The 25,556-nt window shown below is 40.0% G+C and overlaps 1 protein-coding gene across 3 annotated transcripts in view; it reads right to left on the reverse strand.

Moving 5' to 3' along the window:
• heatr5a (HEAT repeat containing 5a) overlaps positions 1 to 25,556 on the reverse strand; it is a 149,777-nt gene that overhangs the window by 87,343 nt on the left and 36,878 nt on the right. For all 3 annotated transcript variants that reach the window (XM_043698069.1, XM_043698067.1, XM_043698068.1), the window contains 7 exons: positions 20,558 to 20,729; positions 17,848 to 18,005; positions 8,240 to 8,489; positions 6,608 to 6,763; positions 3,821 to 4,071; positions 3,489 to 3,600; positions 1,558 to 1,710 (listed from right to left, as the gene is read on the reverse strand). In XM_043698069.1, coding sequence (XP_043554004.1) covers positions 1,558 to 1,710; positions 3,489 to 3,600; positions 3,821 to 4,071; positions 6,608 to 6,763; positions 8,240 to 8,489; positions 17,848 to 18,005; positions 20,558 to 20,729 — 1,252 coding nt within the window. The remainder of the gene's footprint in view (positions 1 to 1,557; positions 1,711 to 3,488; positions 3,601 to 3,820; positions 4,072 to 6,607; positions 6,764 to 8,239; positions 8,490 to 17,847; positions 18,006 to 20,557; positions 20,730 to 25,556) is intronic.

The raw sequence follows: 25,556 nt of genomic DNA on the forward strand, positions 1-25,556 counted from the left end.
ACCATAATAAGTAACATAATCAGTGAGCCTCTGGTGAAGCCCTGGTGGTATAGCCCGCTTTTTATTTGTGTTTAGGTTTCCTTGGGTTGGTGATGTCATTTCCTGCGGTGATGTCATTTCCTGTTCTTTTTCTCAGGGTGTGGTAAATGGGATCCAAGTCAATGTGTTTGTTGATAGAGTTCTGGTTGGAATGCCATGCTTTTAGGAATTCTTGTGTGTCTCTCTCTTTGGCTTGTCCTAAGATGGAAGTGTTGTCCCAATCAAAGTGATATCTTTCCTCATCTGTATGTAAAGATACTAGCGAGAGTGGGTCATGTCTTTTTGTGGCTAGTTGATGTTCATTATCCTGGTGGCTAGTTTTCTGCCTGTTTGTCCAATGTAGCGTTTGTTACAGTTCTTGCGAGGTATTTTGTAAATGACATTAATTTTGCCTGTTGTCTGTATAGGGTCTTTCAGGAACTATGCAGAGCAGAGTAAAATCACCAGTACAGTGTATTCAACAAGAATGGGTACCCAATGAACACAGTCCACTGATTTCTCAGCAACAAACTCAAACAAGCAGACAAAACATGTCCAGAAACCCAAGCCACTCTCCCCGACATCAAAGGCATCTCAGAAATGACTGCCACACTACTCAGATCCCTTGGCATCATGGTAGCCCAAAAACCCACCAACACACGAAAACAGCAGCTAATGAACTTGAAAAACCTATAAAGACAACAAGCAAAACTAATGTCATTTACAAAATACCTTGCAAGAACTGTAACAAATGCTACATTGGACAAACAAGCAGAAAACTAGCCACCAGGATACATGAACATCGACTAGCCACAAAAAGACATGACCTACTCTCACTAGTATCTTTATATAAAGATGAGAAAGGACACCACTTTGACTGGGACAACACATCCATCGTAGGACAAAACAAACAGACATGCACAAGAATTCCTCGAAACATGGCATCCCAACTGGAACTCTATCCACAAACACATGGACTTGGACCCCTTTTACTAACCCCCGCTGAGAAAAAAAAGAAAGGGAATGACATCACCACAGGAAATGATATCGCCAACCCAAGGAAACCCAAACACACAAATAAAAAGCAGGCCATACCACCAGAGTTTCAAAAGAAGCTCACTGATGATGTTATCGAGTATGGTGACGAAACATCTGAAAACAAACCTTCTAGCTCAGCGAGCAAACTTACATCCAGAACCTCAACCTGAGCTACAAATCTCCTCATATCTCACTCAGATATAATCTGTTTGGTTTCACATTTTACGACATGTATTTAAGCATCCTTTAGTACTTAATTTGTATTCTTAGGTTATTTTATTTTAGTTTATTCTAATTTGCTGTAATTAAAGATTTCTTCACTCAATTGCTCATTTTACATCAAAAGTGATACAGGATCCTTCGGAGCCCATCCAGTTTCAGGAGAGTGTTAACTGGGAAGCAAAAGGACTGCAAGAGTGTCCATGGTATGCTCAACAAAATGAGGCTGTATGAAGTGCGAAGTAATTTTCCTGCAACAACACAAAGTTTCAAATGTCTTACCACAGAGAGCTCCTGCACGTTCTTCCAGCATCACCTGCCAAGTGAAGCAATCCCCACGACTTCTTTCCATTTCCAAGTCTTTTGGGGATTGAGGGAATACACTTTTCCAAAGCAAGAGGATTCTTGGAAGATGACAGTGTATGACTGCTGGCCCTGAAATTACAAACTGGTAACATAACGGGTGCCAAATTTGGAAAAAATAAACATAAAATCATCTAATATTTGCAAGTAGTTCACCCATTATAAACACTCCAGATTAAGACAATTATAGTTAAGGTCAAGTATAAAGTAATATATTAGACCAACTAAAATTCATTTAAATTTGTCTTACATTTTATAATAGGATGACAATTAGTTACACACTGAGCAAATGTTCATTTGTTGCACTATGCAATTTGAAGTTAGGTTAACGAATGTATAAAGTAGCATATATTCATTGTCCGCATGCCCAACATGAATGTTCAAAACAAGCTGTCTACTCAGAGCATGGCAAGCGGTTACTATGAGGGTGCAGATCCATTTATATTCATTGAAGATGAGCAACCTATTAGACATTTACCAAAAATTCTCCTGTGCTAATGTTTGGGGAGAATTTTCCTATCTCCTCCTGAAGCACAAGTGATTTTTGAAGGCTTTTTAAAAACCTTCTAGACTAAAACATGCAGAGGTATAAGGATGGTTGAAATTAATGTCAAATGTGGGGCATTTTTACTAGTTATGAACAAGAAGCTTCACATTGCAATATTTTTTGCTCATTTGAGTGAGAAGGTTGGAGGAGAAGTCTGCATTTTTAAATAAAAGATCAATGGAAAGTAAAACTGCATTTAAAAAAATACTTGTTAGGAATCATATGGCTTCAAATAAATTCTGGTCTTATGTGAGAACACTTGCTGCTTTTTCATTATTACTATTGTTATTCTTTTATCAATTTTGTATTGAGCTGGAAAGAACTCGTGGAATTTGGGACAGCTTGTGGTAGAAGAGCAGACCAAACAAACTGTTTATTTTTGAGGCGCCAGACCTGGAGGCTAATTGCAGATTAAACTTTGATTAAGAAAGTGTCAAATTTACTGATGAGAGAAAGATACATAAGAAAATATTGTAGAAAAGTCACACAGAAGCTATAAAGGTTCACAGATGGGTACGCAGGAAGTGCTTATGGAATTAAAACAATTGATAGGAAGGGAGAGTTCATCAGCATAAACATGAAAGTTCGTCCAGGATTATGAATTACAAATAATTACAGCCATTTGGCCCAATTGATCTATGTCAGTGTTGTGGACCACACAAACCTCCCCCTACCCTTCTTCATCCAACCTCATCAAGATATCTTTCCATTTCTTTCACTAGCTCCTTATGTCTACAGATGACATCATGAGGTAGAAAAAGGGACGTGATGACAGACCCACAGGTAGCGATGGACAGATGGAAAAAAAGCCATTATTAGAGATTCATTGGCCATGTGTGGATTAGAGGAGCAGTCAAGAAGAAAGCTGGTATGCTCTGTTGTAGCAAATGTTACCTGTGCAGAAAATTGCGTTTATGACTTTGATCAAAGCTATTTTGGGAGGAAATAAATGGGATTCAAGGCATTTGAAAAATCATATTTTGAAAACTACTGTACATAATAACTTCACAACATGATTTTTGAAAATAAAGTTTAGAGATACAGCATTAACTTAAGAGGACAGACAATTTGAAATTTTTTAGTATTTTAATGACACGATTGGATCTTGATTGGACTCCTAATTATCAGATGCCTCACAGATCAACATATCTTTAAAATGTTAAGAATCCGCTAAAATCTCTGCAGCGCCAACAGTTACAATTAAATAAATGCCAATAATTCATCACTTTCCTCTCTTAAGAACTCTGACACTTTTAATTTAGGAATCAGATTTTGTTTTGCCTCTGGTTGTTAACCATCTTACCTAGTGTCATAAGTGCAGAAAAAAGAAGCCAACCAGCTTGAGTGCGGTGTACTGAAAGGCGACTATTTTGGATTGCAGTACGTAAGGAATCCTCTGCTTGGGTCATTATCAACTGGAATAAATTAATTTAAAAATGGATTTTCAATATACATTGACCATGGATATGAACAAAAATTGTTTAACAGCACCATATAAACATAAGTGGAAAAATATATTTGATGACGAAAGATTTGGTGTTCAATAACAAAACAGCAGTGCTTAAAATCAATTTATTTCTGCTTCTGAATCATCTTAAGTTTTCTTGTCCAAATAAACAGAAGCAAAATCATTACCTTTCCTTTCTCATGAGGGATACCTAGTGGACAATGCTGGACTGCTCCTAGCAGTGCTGCTATTGCAAAACTGTAACCAGTTACTGCTTCAGGGGAAGATCTCAGAGCACTTAGGCGTTCAGTGCAACGATCCAGAAGAGGAGAAATCTCAGATGGCAATGCCACTGCGAAACAACGCAAACACCAAGCTGCAGCTAATCTAGCTGAAACACTGGGATGCAGCAGCACTGAAATTACTTTGTCCAGCACACCTGACAAAAGATGTATACATTTGAGTTTTGACTTGCATTTTCAAAAAGAAACAATTTTAGCTTTTTAACCAAGATATTCAAAACTTTTGCCTTCAAGCTGGTTGCCAGTTAGGTTGTTCAATACTTTTACTGACAAAGGACTCACCTACTGCTAACATAAAAACAAGCAGACATAAGATCAGACAGTTCAGTCCATCATTTCATAAAAATAGATATTCACCAATGCACCCCAATATCCAATTGTTCTTTGAATAAGATTGGAGTTTTAAATATTCACTACCTTTCCCAGAATTAAGTGTTATTTATTCTGTTGACAAAATTCTCTTTTACCCTTTCGTGGCCATCTACTCATCATACAGTAATGCACAAGATAGGATTTGTATTAGTTGAGTGTAATGAGCTCAAAATTCATATGCAGATCAGTACTGACATTAATAATATCCTTTTAGATGTAATTGCAGTTTGTTAAAAATGACCTGGATTTTGCAGTCGTAATGACACTCACTTTCAGCATTTAACTTCATTACAGTTGTGAAACTGACATCAATTTCTAACATCTGCACAGGTGCAGTTAAACGTCAACATCCACAAATTGCTTTCAGTGATTACCTAATCCTCCTCAGGATATGCCACTGAAGTCACTGCAGATGACCATTTTGGAAATCAATTCAACCCACTCCAATACTACCGTACTTAAAATTATAACAAGTTGAGCCTTATTGAACAACATTTTTTTTCTTAGAACAATGCAATAAAGTTAATGGCTTCTGACAACCTCCTACACCCTGAAAAGCAAAGTTAATGTTTGGAAATTTTCAAATTTCAAATCAGATCAAACATGGATTGTTAGTGAGGAAAATTATCGTATTAATATGTCAACTTTGGTCTAATACTTTTTTTATATAGAGGTTTACAAAATTATAAGGGGCATGGATAAGATAAATAGACAAAGTCTTTTCCCTGGGGTCGGGGAGTCCAGAACTAGAGGGCATAGGTTTAGAGTGAGAGGGGAAAGATATAAGAGAGACCTACGGAGCAACTTTTTCACAGAGAGGTTGGTACATGTACGGAATGAGCTGCCAGGGGAAGTGGTTGAGGCTGGTACAATTGCAACATTTAAAAGGTATTTGGATGGATATATGAATAGGATGGGTTTGGAGGGATATGGGCCAGGTGCTGGCAGGTGGGACTAGATTGGTTTGGGATATCTGGTCGGCATGGACGGGTTGGACCGAAGGGTCCGTTTCCATGCTGTACACCTCTATGACTATGACATGTGTCCCCAATTTTAATTTCACACTCCGTAAACCTAATAACACATTTATATAGGAAGAAATACACCTTACTTCTCAACATCTGCATATAAACATTCGTCAATGTGAGTAACATCACCTGTTGCTGGACTCCTGGTGATTATTGCAACTTGGCACCAGAATCAAACAAACAATAGGAAATGCACTGCTTTTTTGCTTTCAAGATCAATAGAAAGTTCCATTACCGCCAATCACAAAATTTAAACAATCATTTTAATATATTTTCTGCACCACTACACAGTGTATTTAATATCCCGAGATGAATTGTAAATTTAATGGCGGATGTGTTTTTTTTTTTAAGCATATGATGGTACTCAGGCCTCTCGAGTGGTACCTGCTTATGACCTGCTAATGAATTCAGGACCCTTTGAGAGAAGTGATTTTTTGTCATCTGTTTTAAATCTAGAGCCCCTGATCCTAAAACTATGACCTCTCATTCCAGAGTGCCTCACAATCCAAATCATTAAATCTAATGTCAGATAGCTTTTTAACAGATTGCTTTACTGGTCTTACTCAGGAAACCTCATATGTACAAGTCGCTCTTGCAGTTCTTTGGGATAGAATCCATAATACGTACAAATTATGGAACTTTTCATGGTTTGAGTGATAGGATTACATTCAATCAGTACCTGCAAGCAACAATTCGGATCATCAGCAAGTAAAACATTTACATTTAATGAGAGCAAACCTTGCGGGTGAACTCATTCAAACATATTTTCACATTCTCTAATGTAAACATTACACCACTACAGTCACATTAATATTCAGATGATCATGTCAGAGAACAGCAACACGAGATGAGACAATTGGAATTTCATGGTCTCCCTCACAGACCGAAAGGCAGATATGCATCTCCATGTCGTATTGGGCATTCGGTGTCAACCACGGCAGTTTGTGGTTGAGGTATTTCACTGCTGTGAATTCTGCTTTCCATGTTCAGTATAAGAGTATGTCTAACTTTCAGTATTAGTGGATAACCACAAATTAGTTTTAACAAATTAAGGCACTCGTCCAACTGTCTAGTTTATTGCATAATAGCAATTGTATCTAACTACATTTGGTAGTTAGATACAATTACAACTATCAGTAGCCAGGGATGACATGTGTCACCATTGTGATTTGTTGCTGAAAGATGATGTAACATCAAAGTGGGTGGATTTTAAGGCAACTTTCAGAACCATTACTGCATATAACATCCAGTACTGAAGTACTTGTCATATTACCTATGGTAGAATCCTGAAGCAATGGGGCAGCAGTAGAACCAAGGCCTTGCACTAGACTGCCCAATTCTTGAAGGGCACAGACAAGTACATGTTGGCTTGCAGATACATCCATTGTATCCAACTTTGTCTCCATATTGGTGTCACTCATCGCAGCATCTAGCAATTAAGGGAAATATAAAGCAAAATATTGTAGATACCAAGGATAAGTGCACACAAAATATAAGCAAAACGAGTAGAGAAACTTTGAGCTGAGTTTATTGCTCAAGTGTTATACCAAGTTGAGCTTTACAACCTTGACAAAGATAAAGCGAATCCAGAAGTCAGAGCCAGGTTCAGTTCAGAAGATCCACATCAATACATGTGCTGTTCACAAGACTAAAATTAATCAAAGCCTTGATTTTTCTTCAATAATCTGATAAATGTCAGTGAGTTAGCCTGTCTGTCTGCCTCTGGGATAGACAGTAAAAGAGAGTCACATCTGGTAATTATGAAAAAACTTACCAAAAGGAAATGCTTGCAACTTTGTCAGTTAAAGTTTGAACTGTTCAAGTAAAGCCATGATTATGAGTTCACTGAGGTTGAATGTTTGTACAACATGTTGGAAAAAAGTGCTGATTCTTTCTTTATGCTGTTTTTAAGATTGTTCCAAATTATGTACAAAGCTTTGTCTTCTTTCCCTTTTCTTCTAAGTAGACTTATGTACTTTTGTTAAAAGTAAATTGGGAGATTTGCGTGAATATCTTTAGAGGCAGGCCACCATGGCAACTAAATTGCAAAAATAAAACTTGTAATTTTTCAAACCAGGTATCACTCTGGAATCTGACTTATTTAGTGTTACCATCAGCTGAAAAATTCTTAACGCATACTACTGAATTTAACAAGCTATATTCCTGGAACAATCCAGTGATGCATTGTATAAAAGTATTATTCATAAGATGGCATCCTTTCTCATAACATTTAATTTGCCATACATTATCAAGAACAATACATGAAGCACAAATCACATGAATTGAGAGGCAGCCACAGTGTAGAATAAAATGTACAAACTGCAATAAACTTTTCAAATTGTACATCCAAAGATAAAGGATGTTGCCAGGGTTGAAGGATCTAAACTACAGGGAAAGGCTGAACAGGCCGGTGCTGTTTTCCCTGGAGCATCGGAGGCTGAGGGGTGACCTTATAGAGGTTTACAAAATTATGAGGGGCATGGATAGGATAAATAGACAAAGTCTTTTCCCTGGGGTCGGGGAGTCCAGAACTAGAGGGCATAGGTTTAGGGTGAGAGGGGAAAGATATAAAAGAGAACTAAGGGGCAACTTTTTCATGCAGAGGGTGGTACGTGAGCTGCCAGAGGATGTGGTGGAGGCTGGTACAATTGCAACATTTAAGAGGCATTTGGATGGGTATATGAATAGGAAGGGTTTGGAGGGTTATGGGCCGGGAGCTGGCAGGTGGGACTAGATTGGGTTGGGATATCAGGTCGGCATGGACAGGTTGGACCGAAGGGTCTGTTTCCATGCTGTACATCTCTATGACTCTATAACTGTGGAGCCCACATACAAAACTACATCTCAACATTAAGCTTTCTTTGTTTGGCATGAAGATTATCCTAGATTGATTCTATTTTCTTACCTACAGCTTTCTTCTGTTTACCGACAACCTGGCAGATCTCTTTGGCTGCTGCAATCTGAGCTTTCTCTCCAAGCAGACTTCCTACTGCAGATCGAAGGATAAATGAAACACAACGGCGACAACATATGGCATCAATTTGCGTCTGGGTAGCTTTTGGGTGAGACACCAACTCCAAAACATGTTCAAGTACGGCAGCAAAATTCAGTTCCAACCACTGCCCACCCAGTGTAGAAATAAAAGCAACATAAGCCTAGAAAAACATGAATCAATGAAAATTGCGATTGCTTCTAATTTCAAGACCCAACAAAATACATTTGAATAACATTACACAACTCAGTTAATTATCCCTTTCCATCACACATTTCATGATTAAATTCAAAGTTGTTGTAAACTGCACAAAACTAAAATGAGTAATCTGGGGATCTAAGATGGCGGCGATCCGAAAAGATCACACTGCAGAGCTTTGCATTGCAGCAGGAGCAGGATGGTCCTTTAACCCACCGAACGCAGGTCATCAGGATTTCTTGGGGTATTGGAAAGATTGTGGAGCTCCAAGAAACATTTTAAAATTGACTTACCTGTATTTTCAGCTGTCCAGAAATGCCTAAAAAGGGAGGAGGAGCATCTGAGGCCAGGCCTGCAGCTCAGCCTGCAGCAGCCTCGGAGCCGATTACTCTCCAGGACCTGGTGAACCAGCTTTCGAAATCTCGCGAGATGTTGGGGAAAGAGATTGAAAAGAAGTTGGCTCCAGTCTCTCTCATGCTGCAGAAGCATGAGCAGCAGCTGGGAGACCTGGAGAAGAGGATGGATGAGGTGGAGCACAGGGTCACAGTGGTGGAAGCTGATGCCAGTTCATTCAAGGAAGAGATCCAAGCCCTGAAGACACAGGTTCGTAACTTGCATGACTAAGTGGATGATCTTGAAAACAGGGGCAGGAGAAAAAACATTTGGATCATCAGTCTGCCGGAGGGTAAGGAAGGTGAGCGACCTGCGGAATTTGTTGAAGATTGGCTTCTGAAATTCCTTGACTTGGAGGCTGGCATGAAAGGATTGAAGATAGAGAGGGCTCACTGAGTCGCAGCGCGGAGGTCGGGTCTGGGTCAACGCACTCGTCCTTTCCTGGTGCGGTTCCATCATTACCGGGATAAGGAGAGAGTTATAGAGGCTTCCAGACTCTCGGGGTAGGATCCAAAGGCCCTAATTTACGAGGGGTCTAAGCTCATGTTTTTTCAGGACTTTTCAGAAACGAAAATTGTATGATTGCGTCAAGAGAAGACTGAAGGAGCTTGGGATTCAGTACTCCCTGAGATATCCGGCAGTGCTTCGGATCACCTTAGATGGATCCATGCATCTCTTTGACACATCGGAGAAGGCAAGAGACTTTGTGGACAAACTAACCTAATTTAAACAATTGTAGTATGTATAAATATTGTTGCTTGGGTATGCGTTTATCATTCTGTAAAAGAAATGGAGGAAATCCAGTTGGAGCTTTGTTTTTCCCCTTTTTTTTCGTCTATTGATAATAATTTGGTTCAAACTATGTCTGGCGGAGGTTAAGATGTACATTTTAAATTTCTAAGTTAGGACATACCAAAGGATGGGTGGGGTATTTGTTCCCCCTTTTTTTTAAAGAAAGAATTTTTTAAATTCATATTTATATTCTATGGGGTGTTTATTCTTTTTAGCTTGTGCTTGCGATGCGGCTCTAGCTGGGAGAAGTGAAGGTGGTTGAGATGGTTAGATGCCTATTTATGGGCAGTTCGGGACGGGTAGTTGCCCCCTCCGGCCAGGGGGTGAGTTCCCCTACTCAGCGCTACTGGCACTTTATATATTGTTTTGTTTTCTGGTTTTTGTTGTTTTTTATTTTTAATAATTTCGTATGTTTGTAAAATGTAGTGGTTTTAGTTTATGTAGTTTTTATATTTGGGGGACCATGCGACACTAAGGCTCAGCAATTTGTATTTCAGGTTCCTCCTCTCTGGAATTTAAATATAATTGCAGAAGATTATGGCTAATGATTTGATTAAATGGTGTACTGGAATATCAAGGGAAGTCACTCACCAATTAAGAGAAAGAAGGTACTCGAGTCTTAGAAAGGAGAAGGCGGATATTGCTTTGTTACAGGAGACTCATTTGGATGACAAGGGGCATCTGAGATTACAGCAGAATGGCTTTGACCGAGTTTATTTTTCATCATTTAATACCAGAAGTAGGGGTGTGGCTATATTGGTAAGGAAAAATCTCTCATTTAAATTGTTGGAATGTGTTAAAGACACATACGGGAGGTTTGTAATTCTTAAAGCCTTGATAAATGGGGAAGAATATGGCATTTTAAATGTTTATTGTCCCCCAGCTCATCCTCTTGAATTCTTGGTAGATGCTTTTTCTAAACTGATAAGTCTCAAGTCTCGGCACATCATTACTGGGGGAGATTTTAACTGCCTCATGGACCCCACAGTAGACAGGTTGCCTAAAGGTCCCTCGATACTCTCTGCACAAACTAAACAGTTATTGGGTCTGTGTGGGGAATTATGGTTGGTGGACGTCTGGAGGTGTCTCCACCCTACAGGTAGGGATTTCACTTTTTTATCCAATCCGCATAGATGTCACATGAGGATTGATTTTTTTCTGACCCCTGCGGGACCCCTGGATCTGGTGGCATCCTGTACGATTGGTAATATTGCCATCTCTGACCATGCTCCAGTGTACTTCATGGTTAAAATTAAGGATGTTACAGCGGATTCAAGGTACTGACAAACGGACCCCTTTATCCTCATGGACAGCAAGTTTGTGCAGTATTTCTCTAGGGAATTTCAGGCATTCCTAGACATCAACATAGGCTCGGTTGATAGCTCATCTGTTCTCCGGGAAACTTCCAAAGCTTATGCCAGGGGGTTAGTTATTTCATATTCCACCAGTAGGAAGCGGCAGAAGGGTGAGCAGCAAAGTCTCCTTGTCGCACGGTTGAAGGCAGCCGAGAAGGCCTATTTTGACAGACCCTCGCTGGTCAAATTACAGAGGATTACGGCACTGCGGTCTGCATTAAATTCTGTGCTCACGCAGACGGCAAAGAAGGAGCTGGCTTTCGCAAAGCAAAGGTTAAACAAGCATGGTGACAAGCCAGGCAAATACTTAGCATACCTTGCCAGAAAGAGAAGTGCCCCACAAACCATTACAGCGATTAGGGAAGGGTCTGGGAACCTAACATGTGATTCTAAAAAGATTAATGTAGCGTTCCAGAGATTCTACTCTAAATTGTATCAGTCTGAGATTTGTAAGGAGAGGCAGGCCAAAATGGAATCCTTTTTTCGAGATCTGAAGCTCCCATGTGTGACTCCCGAACAACAGCCCTTTTTCAATGCCCCATTATCAGAGCAAGAAGTGCAGGAAGCTGTGAGACAGCTTCAAAATGGAAAGGCGTCCGGTCCTGATGGACTTCCCTGTGAATTCTATAAGGAATTTATAAGTATACTGTCAGGCCCGATGCTCAATATGTTCAATGATTCATACAGTCCTGTTTGTCTCCCACCATCTCTTAGTGAGGCCAATATTTCACATCCTTAAAAAAGGGAAGGATCCAGAAGACTGTGCTTCATACAGGCCCATCTTGCTCTTAAATGTGGACTTTAAGATCCTCTCTAAGGCTCTTGAGTTAAGGCTGGAGACTGTGTTACCCTCTATTATTAAAGAGGATCAGACAGGCTTCATAAAGGGTTGCAGATCCTCCAATAACATTAGGAGGCTGCTTAACCTAATTCAAGAGTGCCAACAGCAGTCAATACAGGGATTAGTGATTTCTTTAGATGCAGAGAAGGCATCTGACCGAGTTGAGTGGCCGTATCTTTTCTATACTCTAGACCGGTTTGGTCTGGGCGAAGTTTTCATAAGCTGGATAAAGGTTTTCTACAGTGCACCTCTCACTGCGGTCATTACCAACGGGGTACGATCAAGCAATTTTAATATTTCTAGGCGCAGCTGGCAGGGCTGTCCCCTTTCACCATTACATAGAACATAGAACATAGAAGAATACAGCGCAGTACAGGCCCTTTGGCCCTCGATGTTGCGCCGATCCAAGCCCACCTAACCTATACTAACCCACTATCCTCCATATACCTATCCAATGCCCGCTTAAATGCCCATAAAGAGGGAGAGTCCACCACTGCTAACCTTACAGCCTGTTTTATACTGTATTTCAATGTCCTTCCTACCGAAGTGCATCACCTCACACTGCTCTGCATTAATCCTCATCTGCCATAAACCTGAAAACTACACCAATGTGTCACTGTCCTGTTGGAGTTCCACACTGTCCATCACAAACATTATAATTCTTCCAGGTTTAGTATCTGCATATTTTGAAATTGTCCTACAGTCACACACCACACAGAAATACCGATTCACTCACTATTGTGAGGAAGTGCACTATTCACACACTCCCTGAGGACAGACTTAAATACTGACACCCACCAGACAAAGCAAGTGAAATGCTGACAAGGTCACCCTGGAGCAAGAGAAATACCGACAGACATTCCATGTCTGTATTAGTTTCTGCGTATTAATGAGTTTCTCTAAATCTCTGTATCAGTGTGTGTGTGTATATCTGTGTGTGTCTGCGTGGGACGAGTCTGGCAGTCACTATGGTGCTTACAGTGATGTAATATCCACCTGACACGAGTTCTGAGGAAGGGTCACTCGACCTAAAACGTTAACTTTCATTTCTGTCCACAGATGCTGCCAGACCTGCTGAGCTTTATTTTGCTGTCAGTCTCTGCTCGTCTCCCCCCAGCACTGTACAGCTTGGAGTGGAGGGTAAAAATCATCAGAGATTCAGTTTACGAGGGACAGAGGGAGGGCAGCAGCTCACAGCATCATCAACAAACACACACACACACACACAAACACACAGACAGTCACAGGCACACAGACACACACACACTCAGAGAAATAGACACATAACATGTGCAGAGAGATAGATACACACAGAGGGGCACACAGATATACATATAAACGCACACAAATAGACAAGTGCGGACAGAAATGCGCAGATACATGCTTGGACATACAAACACACTTGGAGTCAGAGAGTTACACTGAGTGTTTGTAAACAGACCTATCGGCCCATACAGTCCATGCGGATGATAATCTCAATCTAAGCCAGTCCCACTTGCATGTGCTTGGATCATATTTTCCCAGGTGATTGAACCGTTAGCAGAGGCCATTCGTGGGGATCTCAATATATCAGCTCCAGAAGTGGGGTCAAAATTACATAAAATCTCGCTGTATGCAGATGATGTTCTAATTTTCTTGACAAATCCAGCAGTCTCAGTGCCTTGCCTGATACAATGCATTCACGCGTTTGGCGCTTTTTCAGGATACAAGATTAATTTTGCTAAATCAGAGGCTATGCCTATGGGTGGTCTTACGAAAGAGTTGGCTCTTGAGAGTGACTATAGATTCCCAGTTAGGTGGTCACAGGGGGGGTTTGTGTATTTGGGCATATTCATTACTCCAGTTCTGGACTGGCTGTTCAAAGACAATTTTATTCAATTATTTGAAAAAATTAAAGATCTCCAAAGATGGGAGGCATTTCCAGTCTCATGGTTGGGTCGGATAGCGCTTATTAAGATGAATATTCTCCTTCGTTTGCTATACCCTATGCGGATGCTCCCCCTGATTTTCAATAAACAAACACTCAGGAGACTGAAAGGTTGGTTCAGCTCCTTTATCTGGCACCTCATTAAATTAGCCAAACTGCAGTTGCCTCACAGATTGGGAGGAGTAGACCTTCCGGACATTAAAAATTACCAATTAAGCTCACTTTTAACCTACGTAAGTGATTGGGTTTGTGGGGACCCTCTTTCAAAATGGCTAGATATCAAAGTCTCCCAGGCAAGGTGCCCCCTTACCAGTTTGCTGTTTTTGGACAAAGTGAGGACAGTTAGGGAATATTGCCATAACCCAATAGTCATCAATACTGTTAAAGCATGGAGGGCAATTCGGCAGAGGGAAGGTAACATTGGCAAAACATCTTTGTTTACACCTTTAGTGGGTATGCCGAGTTTTAAACCAGGTATGATAGATTCAGGATGTAAACGCTGGGCAGCTAGGGGTGTATCTTGCATGGGTGATTTATTTGAGGGAGATGTAATGATGTCCTTCGATCAGTTGGTACAGAAGTACAAGTTACCTAATAGAGACCTCTTCGTTTTTTTCAAGTTAGGGATATTATTCAAAAAAAGACCACATTTTTGACTGATCCCTACAAATCTGACATAGAAAGAGGGGTACTAAGGGCTAAGAGTACACTCTCTGTCAGTACTTTATATCATCAATTGGGGGGTGCCACCTCAGATGAGTCTGATCGACTCTGCAAGATGTGGGAAAGAGAGCTGGGTGTTGAAGTTTCTTCAGAGGCATGGAAGGATATTTGGGACAATGCAAGGAAGACATCAATTTGCAATAGGACCCATGCTTTACAGTGGAAGATTCTCCACAGGGTCCACTTAGCCCCAGACCATTTGTCAAAATTTAAACTCGGGGTATCTTCAGCATGTCCCAAGTGCAAAGTCTATATGGGTACTCTTACCCATTGTCTTTGGTCTTGTGACAGGCTTCAAACATATTGGAGCGCTGTGGTGGGTGCAATGGAGAGGATTTTAGGTGTAGGGGTGTTTTAATTTTATGCTTCTCTATATATGTTTATACATTTGTATAGGAGGGTGTCTTGGGGAATTTTTTTTATTATTTGGGTTTAGTTTAGTACTATTTCGTACTGTTTTGAATTGCATTGTTTTGTATTTGTTGTAATGTTTAAAAATCTATTTTTTCTTAATAAAAATACATTATTAAAAAAAGAGTAATCTGGAGCTTATCTTTGTATCATATGTACATGGTAAGTGGTAACCATAGGGAAAGACCTACTTATTTCATGTCTGGGAAATTCGCAACGGTTTTTCGAAGTTTTTGAAAAGAATTTGTAAAGGTTTGCATCACTTGTAAAGGAATAAAGATTTTTTGGGATAATAATGAATATTGGTCTGTACAACCTCATAACAATTGATATGGAAAGAATACTAAAAGGAAGGAAGTTTAACTACAGAGGCCATCAAGACAAATGAGAGGATCTGAACAGAGTGAAGGTGGTCAGCAATTAGAGTCATAGAGCTGGATTTCTGGGCAACCAAAAAGCATATCCTCTGTTGCCACTGTTTCTATCACTTTCAAGTAACAATTTCCAGAATCAGCCATCCCATATGAAAACAAAGGTGGTTGACCTACATTACCACAACTGACAGGATCCAAGAGTTGAGAAGGTTTTAGAAAAAAGTACGGCATTTTGCGGAAAATTGTACGGCATAACCGGTTTACATGAAAATCGGGCTATTTCCTTGAAACAGAGACCAAACATTCTGCACGAGGAAGATCTCTGCTTGGAAGAACTTTGAGGCTGAAAACATTGGCCAGACAGGCAGAATGGACTGGGATAGATTTTCTAGTATTGGCTATTTCATGTGTAATTTTTAGTTCATTCCAATATGATTTGATTATTAATTTATATCATGTAAATTCATTCTGACGAGTATTGAAAGAAAAATAATAAAGTGATTTCTTGTTCAGTTATGTCTTGATTTGGCAACTGTTTGATAAACTTGGGTTTTTGTTTTGAAAAACAGTTCTCCACTGGGATCATAACAATGGAATTTAGACATCAATGGCAAAGCCAGCATGTATGACGAATTCCCAGTTGTCCTCAAAACGATCAGCCACTATTTTGAACTGAAGTTCATACACTACAAATATATCCAGAATGCAGTTTGAGACTCAATTCTAGAACTTTAACACAGCAACAGCAAAGGAATGGTGATAAATTTTCATTTGAATTGTGAAAAACCTGGAGATAAATTTGCAGATCTTGGTACACCCAGGTAACTGATGCCACATTGTTCTTCTAGATGATGTGGTCACTGGTTTGAAGATTTGGTTGAATTTCACCAGGTTGCTACAGTGCATCTTGTAGACAGTACACTGTTGTCACTGTGCCAGTCCTCGAAGTGGTGTTAATCAAGTGGTGTGTGTTGTTTTGATAGTTTTGAGTGAGATGAGTGCAATGTATTCATCATGCTCCTGACTTGTGCCTTGTTGACACCGGATAGATTTTGGGGAATCAGCAAGAAGAGGTAATCATCGTAAAATTCTCAGTATCTGAACCACAGTCGTCACCACCACAGTATTCATCAGGCTGGTCTATCTAATTTTCTGGTAAATGGTAACAAAAAGGTTGGTGAAGGTGGTGAACTCAGTATTTGTAATGTTAATGATGATAGGGAGAGGATTAGATTGCTTATTATTGATGATAGGTCATTGCATGGCACTTCTGCGACACGTATGCTACTTGCCAATCATCCTCCTAAGCCTAAATGTTGTCCACAGCGTACCACACAGAGGCATGGACCGATGACTTACCAATGGGCCAAAAATCTGCATTCATCAGCAAACCACTTTTGACCTTTACGATGGAGGAAAAGTCAGAATGATTCATGGGCTGGGCCCAGGGCACTACCCTCAGGAACAGGCAATGATGTCTTTGCACTGAAATGAATAGTCTCCAAAAGTCTTTACCAACTTATTGGTATGACTGCAACTCGTGGAGAGTTTCCCTTCAATTCTCATTGACTATAACTTCACTTAGGCTCCTTGGTGCCAGACTTAATCAAATGTATCCTCGACGTTAGGAGGAATTGTTTTTTACTTCATTTCCATAATTCAATTCTTGCCCATATTTGGGCAAAATTTACAATGAACTCTGGAGTTGATTGGTCCTGGTGGAATCTGAAGTCAGCTTCAGTGAGCAGGTTAAGTACCCCTTGACAGCTCTGTTGATATCTTCTTCACTCTGATCATGATCGAGAATGGATTTATGGGGGAAGAAATTGGCTGAATTGATTAATTCTGTTTTTTCTTGTAGACAGAACATAATTGGGCAATCTTCTACATTGGCAGGTAGACGCTAATATGGTAGTTGTACTGAAATTGCTTGACTAAGAGTCTCACTAGCACAGGAATGATACAGCACAGAAGATGCAGATATCCTCAGCACTACAGCTGGTACAACATCAAGGCCTGCAGTGTACACAATGCACTTGGCAATTTCTTTATTTCATACTGAAAGAAATCAAATTGGCTGAAGACTGTGATGTTGGAGAGCTGAGGAAGATGTCAATTAATCAAGAAGTAACAACGACATAAAGAAGGTCAAAATATCATACCCCAGACTTCCTTCAATCTTAATGATTAACAGCTTCTGTGGATTAATAGTTTTCAAGTCTACCACTGGTTCATAGTACACCACACAGTAAAGGGCCATTCCCTTAAAATGAGGAGGATGATCACAAGAAAGAAGCAAAGAGGACATTCCATGCCTGAGAAAGTAGCATTTCAAAAAGCATACTATCAATTATTTTAAAATGTTCCACAAACTTTTACATAATATTTGTGTATTTTCATACATTTATACACTTCAATACTTTTTGATTCTACAACAAACAAAAATGCAGTTAAAAGAGACTCCATACATGGTATCTCAAAGGTAAAACTGAAATGTAATTTCAAACCTGAGTTACTCCAATCCGAATATCCCGGTTCACAGAACTGCCTCCTTTTAGCATTTCTCCACTGACACGCAAGAACCCGCTGCCTCCTCGCAAGAAGCCAGAAGCCAGCAAGTTCATAGTTTCCTCCAGTGTGGTTTTACGAACAACCTGCCTCACACCTGACAGAAAAAGGAACAACTAAGGTAAACTTTTAAACACTAAACCCACAGACTATAGTAGTACACAAAAGAGGTATCTCCAGTATGTTTTCTAGCTTATCTATTAGATTTAATCCTCCCAATGAGTGGACAATGATATTAAAATGGAGAGGCACAGTTTCAGTCAAATTATGCTGGTTAGTATGACATCAACAAAATTCAAAACCAAATTTTAAGTGTTATAGAACCCTGCAGAGACTGAGAATCTTTTTTTGTTAGAATAAAACAAATCCCGATGAGGTCAACGGAAAGAAAGCCGAAGCACAACATTTCACCTTTTAAACATGTTATTGTAACAAACCAACTAAAACTACCATAAATCAAACATTAACAGATGAAGGATATTTTGAATAAAAACATAAATTTCACTTCAAATGGACTATATTTCAAGTAGTTATAAGGATTTCTACTACTTGGTGCACCAAGTGCCATCTCTCAGACTTTGTAGCTTGGGCTGAGTTTTCAAGGATTTCGCATCTTCCTTCTAATTGTTTGTCTTTGTGTCATATTCACCAGCAGCCATGTGCCAACTAAAGTCCCCAGTCCCCCTTTACTGATAATGCAGAATTCTACAAACACTCTCTCACTTGTGTCACAACAGTCCCCAAGACATAGAATCTTCAGAGATTTTCTTCCTTCTCTAACTCCTTGATACAGTCTTATTGGTTCTGGAACACCAACACAATAGTCATGGGTCTTAACAAATCAACAATACCACATCATCCAATTTTCAGTGTTTGTCTTATCCAATTGTACAATACATCCAGTAACACAGTCACTGTTCTATTCTCAGAGCCCTACTTCAACATCAGGATCTGGTAAAAAAAAACTGCCGAACTGAAAAGTCTTCCATTTAAAGAGGAGACAATGTTTCCTCTTTACTTAAATTACTGGCATTCTAAACTAGCAAACATGAAGAAAAGACTGGAAGTCAAGCTGTCACTGTAATCAGCTTTTGATTTACTCTTAGTTTCTTCGTTGTTCACCCCTATGGCGAACCACATGGGCATTTCTTGGAATCTAATATTGAATACAATCAAATTACACTCTTTCAGGGGATATACCAACCACTTGGGTCTTAAAGAAACATCACACAAATCGAAAACATGTGCTTTCAAAATCACCAAAAAAAATTGAGAAGCACGGTTAACCAAATGCCAAACTAAGGCCCAAACCTGACTTTGCTTAATTTTTAAATTCATAATATTTTCTAATTAACCGGTTTAGGGATATTATTCAATACCGATGGAGCAGGTGGAAGTTTAACCCAGGTATCCTGGCTCAGAGGTAGAGACCCAACCCCTGCATCACAAGAGTCCCATACAACTTGGAAATTCACATGAAGTGGATGAAATGAATTGCAAGCGTAAGAAAAGCAATACACAACTTTCCAGGGCTCAAATACCCAATCAAAACTATTGGATACAATCAAGTCCAGACTAGATGCTCTCCAGGAGGGAACAGGCTGGGATTCTTTTTCACTAAGGTCCACTTAATACAGAAAAAATTTCCAGATATTTATATAAAAACATAAGAAAGAAATGAATGCAAAGCCAAAGAGAGAAGTATTAAGTAACTGCAGGAGTGGTTGCCAAAAAAAATCCCTCGAGGAAAAGATGCTTACTGAAAGGAAAGGGATGGTGGAAATTTTCGGGAAGAAATTTCAGATAATGGGGCCTATAAGCTGATGGCATGGGTACCAAGGAAGAGATGAAGTGGATGGCATACAAGAGATTAACGTTCGAAGTATGGAAAGTTCTGGAGAGGTTGTCAAGCTGAGGGAAGTTGTAGAAGAAGAGCTTTACAAGGTCTTCAAGTACTTTCAAATACGAAAATGATCATTTTAAAACCTGAGGAAATGTTTGGCTGGGAGACAACAAGTCAGTGAGGTTAACAGTGTTGATAAGTTGAACTTAGTGTCGAACATAACATCATTAAAACTTTATTGGCTAGGCAGGCACTGAAATTGTCATACTTAGTGATGGCAAAGGAATGGATGGCTATGTTTGTGGCAAAGGAAGTCAATATTACTTCGGTGGAAGATGACAATTATAGTCTAATACGGACAAAAGCTCCAGGAAGGCTCAGGATCAGTTACAAGTACTAGGTGCACCATTCAGAAGTCCTGGTTAAGATAAATATGACATTTTTAATACTTCCTCAGAATGCAAGGCTTCATTTTAAGTTAAACACCTGCTTAAATTAAACATAGTTTACTTAAAAAGATCACAGCAGGCAGAAGGATACAATGGAACATTGAAGTTAATTAGTTATATTATCCAACTTTCTTTAAAAGAAAAAGATCTTGATTATCCTTCAAGGTAAAGGATAGGAGTTCTGCACCTTCACTTCACATAAAAGAATCAACTTGATCAGATGCAGCCATTAAGAAATATGTTCCAAACCTGTTACTTTTAGGTTGTTATTTCAATACTGAAATCTTATTTCAGAAGCCAAATTAGTTCAAATAAAGTTGCACCAAAAAATTCCAACTGTTCAAGTATAGCACCTACCAGTGCCCCGTTTAGGCATCACAGCTGTAGCCAGAACAGCACCCAGCAATTTTGAAACCGATACACGTACATCATAATTCGAACCTTCGAAGGCTTTAAAACAAAGCGTAGCAACATTCTCCAGTTCTGTGGTCCGCATAAATAGAGCTTCATTTTGAAGTTCCAAAAGACACTGAAAAGAGCAAAAACATTACAATTTTCCAGAATTCACAACATAGCATTCATGGGACTAAGTACACAGGGAACCAGAGAGAATGATTGAAACAGTTTGCTCGAATTCCATGGATCAAATATTCTGACAAACAATTCAATGTGAATGCATAACTTCACCATATTGACAGACTGTAAAACATCTTTACTTTGTAAAAATAACTATTAATCAAGTTTTTTACTATAAAGCAACATAAATACAAGGTCAGTTAAGATACACAGCACAGGAACTCCATGTCTCACGAACAAAATCATGCACTTCTGAATGGGAGAGAGAATGCCAGAACCCACACTGATTTTCCATGATTTTATCTTTAGTCTTTCATCAATTTTGAATTATGAGCTGGAAATGACTGGCAGATTTTGGAACAGGTTGTGTTAAAGGAAAGGAACAAGCTTTGCTGGTTTGTGAAACCAGGCCTGGATGCCAACTGCAGGTTGAGCCTTAAGTAACAGGGTTCCAAACAACAGTGACCTTGGGGAACAGCAAAGTGTTTCAACAGACAGCAGAATTTAGCTATTAAATGAAACACATTCAATTCTTTCATTAAAGGTAAACTCCCATTTCTGTCAATTTACTGGATACATGGAGTCAATTTTAGCAAGACATTCAAGTTGAGATAGATCAATAGAGATGCAGTAGCATACAATTATGGGGATATTCCACAAAGCACAAGATAGATACATTCCAACAAAGAAGAAACAAACATTCTCAGGAATGACGTGCCATTCACGGTTAAATAAAATGATGAAAGATGGCATCAAACTCAAAGAATAAGACTTACAGTTGTGCAAATATTGGTGGCAGAAGAGCATGTAAAATATAAAATGCAGTAAAAAATTAATAAAAGGTAAATAAGGAAGGAAAAGTTAGAATACGTGAGAAAGTTATCCAAAAATAAAAAAAGATGGGAAAAGTTTCTTCAGGTATTTCAAAAAGAGTTAACAAGCTAAGTGTTGGTCAGATAGAAAATGAATCTGGGGAATCAGTGAGAGAGAATCAAGAGATGGCTGACAAACCACATATTCTGCATATCTGAGGGGATATCCTAAAAGAACTAGCTGGGAGATACTTGAATGTAATTTTCCAAAAGTCATGACATTAAAGAAAGGTTCCTTTAGATTAGAAAATAGCCAAGATAACTCCTTAATTTGAAAGGGAGAGGGGCAGAAAGGAGGAATATACAAGCCACTTAGCTTAACATCTGTCATAGGGTGAATATGAGAAGCATGCTTGATGGGCCAAAGGGCCTTTTTCTGAGCTGCAGACCTCGATGACTCTAAAAGCTATTATTCAATACATTATAACAGAGCACTTACATAAGTTTAAGGTAATCAGATAGTGCCAACATGGTTTAGTCATAGGAAAATCATGTTGAACTAATTAATTGGAGTTCTTCGAAGTAGCTTGTGCAGTGGAAAAAGGGGAATCAGTGCATGTATTCTACTTAGATTTCTAGAAGGCATTTGAGAAGATACCACATCAAAGGTTATTGTGGAAAAGCTCATGGTTTTAGGGGAATATTTTGGCATGAGAAGAAGATTGACAGAGGGTAGGAATAAATAGGTCTCTCCAGAATGGCAGGATATAAGAAATGCTGTGCCACAAGGGCCAGTGCTAGGGTATCAATTCTTTACAATTTAACTAACTAACTTGTATGACAGGACAAAAGGTATAGTAGCTAAATTTGCTGACAACACAAAGATAGGTACGAAAGGGAGTTATGAAGATAAAAGGAGCCTGCAATGGACGTACATAGGCTAAGATAAGTGAACAAAGATCCGGCAAATGGAGTTCAGCATGGGAAAGCATTACTTTTCCTTCAAAAGAGGACGATTAAAGAACAAGCTGATCATCTAAATGATGAGAGGTTGTGCGAATCACAGAAGGTTCGCGTGCAAGTACAGCAAGTAAGTAGGAAAGGTAATAGCACATTATGGTTCATTGCGAGGGAACTGAATGCAAGAGTAGGCAAGTTATGCTTCAGTTATACAGGACATTCGAGAGACCACATCTGGATTTCTACATACAGTCGTGGTCACTGTACTTATGGAAAGATGTTAACGCATTGGAAAAAATTCTGATATTTACTGGATTCAAACCTCAAATAAGTGTATTGCCTTACATGGAAAGACTAAGCAGGCTAGGCTAGACCTGTTAGAAAGGTCAGAGTTGACTTAATTGAAACATACAAGATCCTGACTGGACTGCACCAGGTGGATGTGGAAAGGGTGCTTCCTCAAACAACACTGGATGCAGAATCTTCAAATATTTTTAAGGTGGAGGTAGATCAGTTCTTGATTGCCAAGGAGGTGAAAGATAATTGGGGATACATAGGAATATACAGTTGAGGTTAAAATTAGATCAGCCATGGTGTTGCTACATATGAAGCAGGCTCGAAAGGCTCCTGTTCCTTTGATGCTGCCTGACCTGCTGCGCTTTTCCAGCAACACACTTTTAAGCTCGAAAGGCTTAATGACCTACTCTTGTTCCTTGTCCAAAAAGTATTCAGAACGGATTCAGAAACAGTCCCTGCAGAAGGCTGACAAGGGAAGGGGTGAACACAGCAACTAATGATCATTTAGAAGTCTGAAGTGCAAAGAGACTTGGAAGTTCTAGTCCAATATTTTCTCAAGGTAATCTTGCAGGTTGAGTCAGTCGTTAGGAAGGAAAAGGCAATGATGGCACTTAGTTTGGGAGGAGTTGAACATAAAAGCAGGGATGTACTTCTGAGGCTCGAAAAGGCTGTGGTCAGACCACATTTGGAATGTCGTATACGGTTTTGGGCCCCATATCTCAGGAAGGATGAACTGGCCTTGAAGCATGTTCAGAGAAGATTAACCTAAGTAGGCCCAAGAATGAACAGCTTAACATTTGAGGAATGTTTAAGGACTCTGGGTCTATACTCGATGAGAGTTTAGAAGGATGAGGGGGGATCTAATTGAAACTTAAAGAATACTGAATGGCCTGCACAGAGCGAGTGTTGGGAAGATGTTTCCATTGATAGGAGAGACTAGAACTCGAGGGTACAGCTTTAGAGAAAGGGGAAGACCTTTCAGAACAGAGCTAAGGAGAAACTTCAGCCAGAGAGTGGTAAATCTATGGAATTCACTGCCACAGAATGCAGTGGCGCCAGGTCATTGAGTATATTTAAGATGGAGATAGATAGGTTCTTTGTGGTAAAGGGATCAGGAAGGAAGTTTCTCAACCTCACTCTCCCACTTATCAGCAATGATTGAATGACGGAGCATACCTGATGGGTTAATTGACTTAATTTCTGCTTCTATGTCTTATGGTCTTATGAATGCTGGTGGGGTGGCCCAGGGAACACCTTTTGCTGTTGTGAGAGGAAAATAAAGAGGTGAGATGAGGACTGGGAGGTGCGGTGGACCATGCTGAGGGCCCTGTCAATCACAATGGTGAGAAGTACTTGTTTGAGGAAGAAGGTCTCCTTTAACTCTTCACACTTGCTTCAGCTCAAAGATGTGGTCATGGGTACCTGCATGGGCCCTCGTTATACCTGTCTCTTTGTGGGGTACAAGGAACATTCCTTGACCCAATCTTACTCAGTACCCAAATCAACAACTTTTTGTCCAGTACATCCATGACATTGTCCATGCTGCTTCTCTCTCACATCACAAATTGAAAAAGTTAATTTTCCACCATGCTCTCACCTTCATCGGGTCTAACTCTGACTTCCCTTTCTTGAAATCTCTCTTTCCACATGTGGAAATAGACTGGCCACCAATATTGACTGCAAACCCACCAACTCTCACAGTTACCTTTCCTATAAATCCTCACACCTTGCTTCCTATGAAGTCTTTCCATCACTTCTGTTCCAATGATGCCAGCTTTTACAAGGGGCCTCTGAAACATTCCCCTCCTTCCTCAAATGAGGATTTCCCAACACAGTGGTTGACGGGGCCCCCAGCTATGACTGATCCATCTTCTGTACTTTGGCTCTCGCCCCTTCTCTTTCCTTTCCACAATAGCGACAGGGATGGTTGGTCCTCACCACCCCACCAGCATCCGCATCCAAAGGCAGCTATTTCCACCACTTCCAGCAGGATGAATATTCCCCTTCCTGCCCTAGTCAGCCTTCCACAGGGATCACTGCCTCTGGGATACCTTGGCCCACTCCTCCTCCACTCCTATAACCTCGCCACACCCACTCAGCACCTTCCTGTGAAATCATAGAGGTGTACCACCTACTCATTTACTTCCTCCCTCCTTGCTGTCCAAGACCCCAGCTATACCTTCCAAGTAAAGCAGCAATTACATGCATTTCACTCAATGCAGTCTGCTATATTTACTGCCCACAATGCAATCTGCTCAACACTGGGAAGATGAAACGCAAGCTGGGGACCACTTTGCCGACATTCTGAACGCAAAAATGACGCTGAGCTTCCTGTTGTCTGCAATTTCAATACACCATTGTTTTCCTGGCCAACATCTCAGTCTCAGGGTTCTGCAATGCTTCAGTGAAGCTCAGCATACACTGCAAGAACAACATTTCATTTTCCACTTGGCAACCTTGCAACCTTCAGGATTCAATATCAAGTTCAATAATTTTAGAGGAGAAAGTGAGGACTGCAGATGCTGGAGATCAGAGCTGAAAATGTGTTGCTGGAAAAGCGTAGCAGGTCAGGCAGCATCCAAGGAACAGGAGAATCGATGTTTCGGGCATAAGCCCTTCTTCAGGAAAGAGGAAAGTGTGTCCAGCAGGCTAAGATAAAAGGTAGGGAGGAGGGACTTGGGGGAGGAGCGTTGGAAATGCGATAGGTGGAA

This window comes from Chiloscyllium plagiosum, chromosome 10 (assembly GCF_004010195.1).
Source record: "Chiloscyllium plagiosum isolate BGI_BamShark_2017 chromosome 10, ASM401019v2, whole genome shotgun sequence".
Taxonomy (NCBI): Eukaryota; Metazoa; Chordata; class Chondrichthyes; order Orectolobiformes; family Hemiscylliidae; genus Chiloscyllium; species Chiloscyllium plagiosum.